This window comes from Vidua macroura, chromosome 13 (genome assembly GCF_024509145.1).
Source record: "Vidua macroura isolate BioBank_ID:100142 chromosome 13, ASM2450914v1, whole genome shotgun sequence".
NCBI lineage: Eukaryota > Metazoa > Chordata > Aves > Passeriformes > Viduidae > Vidua > Vidua macroura.
The window spans coordinates 20,952,968-20,961,461 of NC_071583.1; the positions used below are offsets into that span (position 1 = coordinate 20,952,968).

An 8,494-nucleotide genomic window follows, 5' to 3' on the forward strand; every position below is an offset into this window, starting at 1 on the left:
CTAAACGATCCCCCTGTAATCCATTAGCGCCGACATTTTCGGGAAGGATTTGGGCGTTCGGGCTCCCGCAGACGAATCTGGCTCGAAGCAAGTCAGTAACGAGCAGGACCGGGTCGTGGGTCTCTGATGTCGTGCGTGACACAGGCTAAAGGGAATAGAATGGATCACGTTGTACCGAGCAAAATGTCTGAGTAAATGATCTAAAAGTCATGGGAAACGCTCCGCTTCATGCTGGGTTTTGTTCCCTGACCAGCTCCTTTTAGATGTTTACACCTCTTTGACCGAGACCAGGAGGGAGCCTGGAGCTGAGGGCATCGGGCCTGGGCCCCTCCAGGGGCAGCCCCGGCCGTCAGCGCGGCCCCTGCCTGCCCTCGGGCTGCCTGGGCTCCGCCGGCCACCGCACCGGAGCTGCCCTGAGGACTCCGAACCGCCCGTGCCGCCGGGCAGGGACGTGCGGACCGGGCCGAGAGGATGCGCTCCCCGAGGGTCCATGTGGCTCCGTGTCTGCCTCCATCAGCCGAGGCGCCCCAGACCCGCGGTTATCCCGTCGGGGGAAGGGGATGGGGAGGCGGACGAGGGCTGGGACGGGAGTGGGAAAGGGATGGAAGACTGGCGTGGGGACGGGAACGGTGATGGCGATGGATATGGCAACGGAGACGGGGATGGGGCTGGAGCCGGGGACAGGGACGGTCATAAGGATTAGGCTGGGACCGGGGCCAGGGCCGGAGCCGGGGCTTCGAAGGGGCCAGCGGTTGTTTGGGTGTCTGCTCTCCCGCAGCGAGCAGAACGGGTAATTTGCTTTATATGGCGGGGGATCAAATGCTGGGCTGTAACCCCTGCTGCAGGTACTCGCCCGCCCTGGCCCGTTCCTTCCTCCGCAGCCCCTCCCGCGCCCTCCCCCGCCGCGCTGACGGCCCCGCCGGGGCCGGCCGTATAATAGGCCTCCGCTGCGGTCCTGGGGCGGAGAGAGAGACGCTGCCCGGTGCCGCGCCCCGTGTGCAGGCGGCGGGGACGGCTCCGGGCCGCCGCGCAGGGCCAGGGGAGGGGGTGGCGGGGCGATGGGCAGAGCCCCCGCTGCCCGGCTGCCGGCCGGGGGGTTGCGCTAGGGCGGCCCCGGCGGCCGGGGATCCCCCCGCGCCCCGGGGGCGGCGAAGATGCAGCACCCGTTGGAATTGGGCGCCGCGCGCTACTTCCCGGCCGAAGCCTTCCCCGACCACCGCTCCCACCGCTACCGCAGCTTCATGATCGAGGAGATCCTCACCGACCCCCCGGACGCCAAGGGAGCCGCGCCAGCCGGGGAGCTGCTCAAGTTCGGGGTGCAGGCGCTGCTCTCGGCCCGGCCCTACCACAACCACCTCGGTACGTCCCGGGGGGCTCCCCGCGGCTGGGGGGCGGCTGGGGGCGGCAGGCGGGGAGGCATTGCCCGCCGATGGTCTCCAGCGCCTTTGGGAGCCGGGCTCCTTGAAGAAAAACTTAGGAATTCTGCCTAAAGAAGTTGCTGCGGGGCTCTGCCGGCCGTGCGCATCCCCGCCGGCTCCCGCCGTGCCGCGGGCGCTCCAGCCGGGAGCAGCCGGGAGTTTGGGGCCTAAAACCGAAGAAAGCGGCTTTGCGGCTCCGGGTGCCTCTGCACAGAATGGATTTCAGGGAAGAAGGTTGTTGTCGATAGTTTTGGTTTTGGGTTTTTCCCCGTGTTTTTGGATGAGGTGAGAACTGCTGGAGCCAAGCAGCGGGGTCTGTGCGTGGCTGCGAGGGGCGGCAAGAGGCCCTGCGGTCACAAGTTTAGCTGGAAACCCGACTTAGGTGTAAACATAAAAATATATAATATACAGAGATATTAGATACAGTATAGAAATATATGCTATGTTTATATAATAATAATATAGAAGATGGAAGACTTAGCATTATTGTTTATATTATAATACATGCTTGGGTTTTTCTATTAAAGCGGGTGCCAGGGGGTGTCCAGTCGGATATAGCATCCAGGACAAATGCAGTTTATTAACATATTGAAATAGGTTTGGGGATTTTTTAATTGTTATTAGTTTTATTGTTATTGTTTAGGGGAGTTTTTTGCAGTCGTTTCTTTTTTTCTTTTTTTTTTTTTTTGTGTTTTTGGTGTTGGTTGTTGTTTTTTTTTGTTGTTGTTTTTTTTTAACGCTAGTATTTAATGCATTTTGAAGGCTATTACTTAATATATTTTAAAGGCCAATATTTAAATGGATGATGGCGAAAGCTTTCACTTCACAAGCCATCTTCATTTGCGGAGCCGTAGCTCTTTATCCATTGATCTGAACAGAAAAGGAGTATCCCAATTTCATTTTCTGCATTTAAGAGAAACGGAGGAAAACGTCAAGCTCCTGAGCAAGGGAGCAATATGCGTTAGAATATCTAGAAATTGGTATTATTTTCAAGATTAACTATTCAGAACTGCTCGGGGTAGCGGATCAGATAAAAGTCTCTTTACACCCCTCAGGGCTCAGTTCCGCAGGGATAGGTGGAAGCGGGATCGGGCCGTGTAGGAAGGGAGGCGATTTCAGACAAGCAGAGGAGAAAACCCCGCAGAGACTCCCCTAAAGTTCTTCCCCCGCCGCCGAGGTCGCTTGTGTGTCGCTGGCGGGGACGCTGGGCCGAGCAGGACAGCAGCCCCCAGCCCACCCGCAGGCCGAGGCCCGGGAGAGGAGCGGGGCCGCCGGGAGGGACCCAGCTGGGCCGGGTCGAGCCAGGGATTCGAGCCGAGCAGTGCCGGAGTGGATCGGGGAGAAGTAAATCGAGCCGGCCTAGCGGGGGCCCCAGCCCGCTGGAACAGCATTGTCTGGGATGGCTCGCCGTCCTCTCCTCGGGCGCCCCTTCATAGGCTGTTCTTCACGGAGTGGGATGTAAATTATTATCAGGTCGAAAATATCTTGAAAACTCCTAGGAAGGGAATCCTGGGACCGTGCCCGCCCTCGCTGGTCGCCGAGCTCAGTCGGGTCCGGCAGCTGTTGGGTGACACCGAGGGGAACGTTTTTGGGTTGGTTTGAATTATTTTCACTTGTAGCCCCCAAATAACTCCGTGATTAGCATGTGCTGATTGAAGGGTAAATACGTGTCCCTGTACCGCGGAGGTGGCGGAACCGGGGAGGGGGGGGGGGGGTACGCTCAGGACCTGCGGTGGTGCCGAGAATGGAGGAGAAGGGGCCAGGGTTCCCTGCAGAGGCTGCTCCCCGGGAAGCCGAGGCACCCTGCAGCCCCGGGGGTCCCTGCGCGCTGCCCGGTGCTGACCGCCGCTCTCTCCCGCAGCGGTGCTGAAGGCGGAGCCGGCCGCCGTGTTTAAGTTCCCGCTGGCTCCCCTGGGCTGCTCGGGGCTGGGCTCGGCGCTGCTGGCTGCCGGCTCGGGGCTGCAGGGCGGCTCCGTCTCGCCGCATCTCCCGCTGGAGCTGCACCTCCGCGGTAAGCTGGAGCCGGGCCCCCCGGAGCCGGGCAAGACCAAGAAGGGCCGCCGCAGCCGCACCGTCTTCACCGAGCTGCAGCTCATGGGGCTGGAGAAGCGCTTCGAGAAGCAGAAATACCTCTCCACGCCCGACAGGTAGGCGACGGCCGACCTCGGACCCGGGGCGCGACGCCACGGGGTGGGGCTCATTTTGCTTGAAAAAGTCGGGAAGCTGCCATCCAAGACGAAAGCTGCCGGCCTGACTTCATCTCTCTCTCGCCCGCAGAATAGACCTGGCCGAATCGCTGGGGCTCAGCCAGCTCCAGGTGAAAACCTGGTACCAGAACAGGCGCATGAAATGGAAGAAAATAGTAAGTGCCCCTTATTAACAGTCCTCCCTCTGGGCGCGCCGTGTCCGCGTTCGAGCCCTGCCCTGAGGGCTTCGTCCTTCCGCATATCGGCCCTGGCATATTTAACGATAACGTTAAGGATAATAGTAATAGGTAATAATAATATGCCCCTGGTCTTTAACACCGTGGCCCTGGTCCAGCATCTCCTGGGCCCCGGCCGGCCCTCCCTCCCGGTCATGTCCGAGCCCTCCGTGGTACCGCTCGGCCCCCGGGGCACCGCGGGGTGGGCGCAGCCCGAGAGGACCCGCGCCGGCAGCTTCGCTCCGGGGGACGGGAGAGAGAGGGGTTGCTGCGCCGCGGGCTGATGGCAGCTCGGTTTTGCCGGGATGTCTCCTTCCTCCGGCCCCTCCTCGCCTCGCAGGTGTTGCAAGGGGGCGGCCTGGAGTCCCCCACCAAGCCCAAGGGCCGCCCGAAGAAGAACTCGATCCCCAGCAGCGAGCAGCTCTCGGAGCAGGAGCGCGCCCGGGACGCCGAGAAGCCGCCCGAGAGCCTGGGCTCGCCGGCCGAGGTCAGCCAGGAGGAGTGAGGGGGGCCCGCCCCGCCGGCCTGAGAGGATGGAGGGCAGCTCGGACAGTGGCTGCGGCCACCTTCGGCCTCGGGACGTTTGGACGCTTTGGCCGCATCCCGGTCTCCCCCGCCCCGCCGCCCCGCTCCGCGCCCGCGGAGCACTACGCTGCGCCACGGCCGCTGTGCTGTGCGACGGCCCGAGGGGCCAGCAGGACACTGGATCCCACCATCCACATCTACTCGCTGTCTAAAACCCTGTGGTGCCCCTAGTTATTCGAAAACTGCATTTTATGATCAGTTTTATTAATGCGAAGATATTTACTTTATTTCAATAAAATATTTTATGAACTATTGCTCTGAGTAACGTAATGCTTTGGGGTTGATTTTTTTTTTTTTTTTTTTTTAATTTGGGTGGGTTTTTTTCCCCACGGAGGCAGGTTAGAGATTCAAAACCAAGTTCCAGGCAGGTCTCCAGATAAAGTGCAAAGCGCAGTGGTACCGGGAGGATTCTCCCATCGTTTTCCGCGACGGTTCAGCTGACCGTGGCCGGGAGAGGCCAGACCCTCGATGTTCCCTTGGTCAAATTCGGATGCTTTCGGATTTTAAAGATACGTTAGTTGGTGACAAAAGGTTAAGTAAGTTCTGCACCGCGCATCCTGCATGATATTTAAAAAAAAAACTCTTTGTGTGCTGCTGCGATGTAGCAGCAAAAATCCTAGTACGAAATCCTGGCGCTTTGTTGTTCGGGTGGGGTTTTTTAAATTTTGGGGTTTTTTTTCGCTTGTTTTCCCCGAGTCTCTTCTCCATTGGGATGTTAAATTACAGAGCATCCACCGAGACATGCAATTACTGCTACTCTGCTAAGAAAAAAAGAAAATAAAAGAAAATGCAACAGCGCAGGGAAGAACGAGAGGCGGAGAGCGAGGGACGGGGAGCGGCGGGACAGCTCCGGGCTGAGCCGCTGCTGCGGGGCCGCCTCCCAATTAACGGCAGTAATTAGCGCTCGCGGCTCGGGGCTCATCTGTACCTCCCTGCCCCGGCGGGGTGCCCTCAGGACCGGCCGGCGACGGCGCGGGACCCCCTGTCCCGGGGCAGCGGGTCCGGGAAGCTCCAGCCCGTGCTTAGGGTACGGAGACCGCGGCCCGGTGGGAGCGGAGCACAGAGACAGCACCGCCGGGCTTTAACCCCAAACCGCCGGCGGAGCCCTCGAGGTGAATCTGCGCTGAACTCATGCCGGTCGTTCCCAGTTTTCCTCGTTTCTCTCTCCACGGCTCCGGCCTCGCTGCCTACCAGGGCCCGGCTCGGGAGGTGCCCCGAATCCATCCCGAGTGGAGGACACGGCCAGTGCTGAGTAAACAGGAAACAGCCTCGTGTTCTTACACTGAAATAACTTAGATATTTAACTAAACAATTAGTTGGAAATGTTTTGGGTTTTTTTTTTTTTTTTTAACCTGAGGATGAAGATGGATGCTGGGAAGAGGGAAAACGGCGGCGAGGCTGGCAGAGCCGGGGTTTGCGGGATCCTTCTGCGCGGTCTGGACACGCTGGGCGTGTGGCTTTGTCACTTCCTTGTCACCCCTGGCTGTTGTTTCTGGTGCTTTCAGTGCGCCTGAGAACAGCACTCGGTTTTAATTAAAAGAGAGATTGGCTGGCGTATTAACCTAAATTAACAGGACGACAGGCTGTGTCCGTCACCGGTGTCACACACAGGGCTGGAATAGCGGGGCTTCACTACGTGCTAGCGCCTTCGCGAGAGAATGTTAATATTTTCTTTTCATAGCTAAGCAAATGACGGAGAAGGGATTATATTTTCTCAGATCATAAGGTGATTTTTTTTTTTAGCACACGAACCATTAAATAGAGTAAATTTTTTGATTTGTGTTTTTCCCTCGTAGACAGCCGAGAGAGGGTTGGGGATGCTCTGGTGAAGCTGCAGTTCTGCCGAGCCGGGGCCAAGCGGGGTCCGGTCCTGCCGGGCGTGCCCGGTGGCCGTGCCGGCCCCTCTGTCCGCGCACGGGGTCCGGCCGTCCCGGGGCAGCGCCGGCCGCGCACCCGCGCAGGGCCCTCTCCGCGGCTCTGCGCAGGACACAGAGGTAAACTTTTTTCTTCTTGTGCCGCGGCAGGAAAATCTCCGACGGGGCTCGGGCGAACTTTCTCTCGCCTCGGCAGATGCCCAAGAGCCCCGGACCGCGTGGGGCTGACCCCGTGCCGGGGCCTCCCTCCGGCAGGACAGAGCGGGGGGACAGCAGCGGCCGCGGGCGGGACGCGCCCAGGCGCCGCGGGCAGCGGCTCCCGCTGCCGGGGAGCGAAGGCACGGAGCGCTGCGGGTGTGCTGCCAATGAACACGCGGCACCTCCGGCTCCCCGCCGAGCCGCCTGCCCAGCAGCACTTCGGTCACGACTTTAATGACCAATTTGTGCTTCGGGAGGAGCCGGTTACAGCCCCGAGAGGCTGTGAGCCGGGCTGAGGAGCCCTCCCGCCTCCTCGGCGACGCTAACGAAACCCAGGGTCCTCTCAGGCACGGAAGAAGCCTGTTAGAATTATGGGACAATATACCTGACTAATGGGATTTCTTTATTGGTTGGTTTGCTTTGTGTTTTCTTGTAATATGTATATATACATACACTCACACACATATATTTCGATTATTTTTAACGATTTTATGTATTGCTTTCTGTCAAAATTTAATTTCCCACAGCTTCTCCAGGTCGGCTGCTTGCTGGGTTGGCCGGAGTGGCAGCAGCTGGGAGCCAGCAGAAGGGTCCCAGTGAGGCGCGCTCAAAGGGATGGGGGTCCCTGCCCACGGCAGGGGTGGAATGAGATGATCTCTAATGTCCCTTCCGGCCCAAACCATTCTGAGATTCTCTGATTCTGTTTGAAAAGCGAGGGTAAATGCCACCAGCCGTCAGTGACAGCCCTTCTAAAATGTGCTCGATAATATCCCAGCGCATTTAAAAGCAGAGCTGGGGCTCCTCTGGGCCAGCACCGATAAACCTTGCTGGCCCATGAGTGGCAACAAGGAAATCACAGCAGGCCTCACCTGCACACAGGTTTCGTGCTGATGGATGATTTTGGAAGTTGGTACCGGGAGGATTCTCCCATCGTTTTCTTTGGGGATCCTGTAGAGGAAGAGCCCATGTTGTACATAATCCTGTTTTAGTAGATTCTGTTTGTAAACGGATGAGTCCATACACTCATTTCACTTTCTAATTACCTTTCACAGCCGTGAGGAGCCCGTGTGGTGCTGCTGGGCTGCGATGGGCGATACCCGCACCCACCACGCTTCAGCAGCAGAGCTGGGTCAGCCCAGGCGCTCAGAGATGCCCAGCAGGAGCCCCGGGGAAGATCTGGATGACTTCGTTCAGGGCTGCAACTTCTCCTCAGAGCCCTGTTCTGCCTGTGGGAATGATCTCAGTCTGCAGCACCCCAAAGCTGCTGGAAAAGCTGCGAGGGTGATTTGCCAGCGTTGTGTAATACTGGGGCCAGTAAATGGCATTTGTAGCTAATACACCTGATGGTTATTCTCTGTCTGTGTGTAAATAAGCTGTATTACCATGCACATTCATTCTGGCAGAAATGCATCCACACTGGGAAACTCCACATTTTAATTACACCTGTATAGGTAGAACAGCATGTGTTTTTTCTGCAAACAAAGTAGAAGGGTGTAGATTGAAGGCTGGAAAAGTAGGTCCTTCCATGTTTGACTGCTACTCGGGTCACAGGTAATCAGCAAACGTTTTGGTGTTTTTCTTAACAAAAACCCATTTAAGGTGAGTTTCCAATTCAAATATCCTAAATTCCATTTTTATGAAGGATCTCAAAGAAACCTGAGAAAAATTCTGCTTTTTCATCAATGTCAATTTAAATACAGCTCCATGGAGCCAGGGGGTTTGAAGATGAATGCCATGGGTGTTTATTCAGAGGCAGTTCTTGCTCTGCCAGGAGCAGACCGGACACCAGGACAGGGCTGTGAGGGGCTGCAGGCGCTGTCCCGCTGCAGGGGGCGGTGGCCATGCCCTGACTCCCTGCTTCGCACCTGCAGGCAAGGAGAAGTCTGCTCTGCCCTTCTGGAAGAAAAAATTCATCCTAGATTAATACTTTGTGGGCACTTCTCACCAAAAAACCCTAAAGCACAGACTTGATGCTGCCTTTTCCTGTCCAGAGGGTG

General features: G+C 57.7%; 1 protein-coding gene across 2 annotated transcripts; it reads left to right on the forward strand.

Moving 5' to 3' along the window:
- The first annotated feature begins 1,007 nt into the window (after window positions 1-1,007).
- Window positions 1,008-7,814, forward strand: BARX1 (BARX homeobox 1). 2 transcript variants are annotated; one of them, XM_053989440.1, is made up of 4 exons: window positions 1,049-1,359; window positions 3,280-3,565; window positions 3,696-3,780; window positions 4,181-4,679. In XM_053989440.1, the coding sequence occupies exons 1-4, from the start codon at window positions 1,155-1,157 to the stop codon at window positions 4,343-4,345; spliced, it is 741 nt and encodes a 246-aa protein (XP_053845415.1). In that variant the 5' UTR covers window positions 1,049-1,154; the 3' UTR covers window positions 4,346-4,679. The 2 variants fall into 2 exon arrangements, with proteins under 2 accessions (XP_053845416.1, XP_053845415.1); XM_053989441.1 differs by lacking the exons at window positions 3,280-3,565; window positions 3,696-3,780; window positions 4,181-4,679 and adding exons at window positions 6,222-6,419; window positions 7,550-7,814 and having other exon boundaries at window positions 1,008-1,359.
- Window positions 7,815-8,494: the final 680 nt, after the last annotated feature.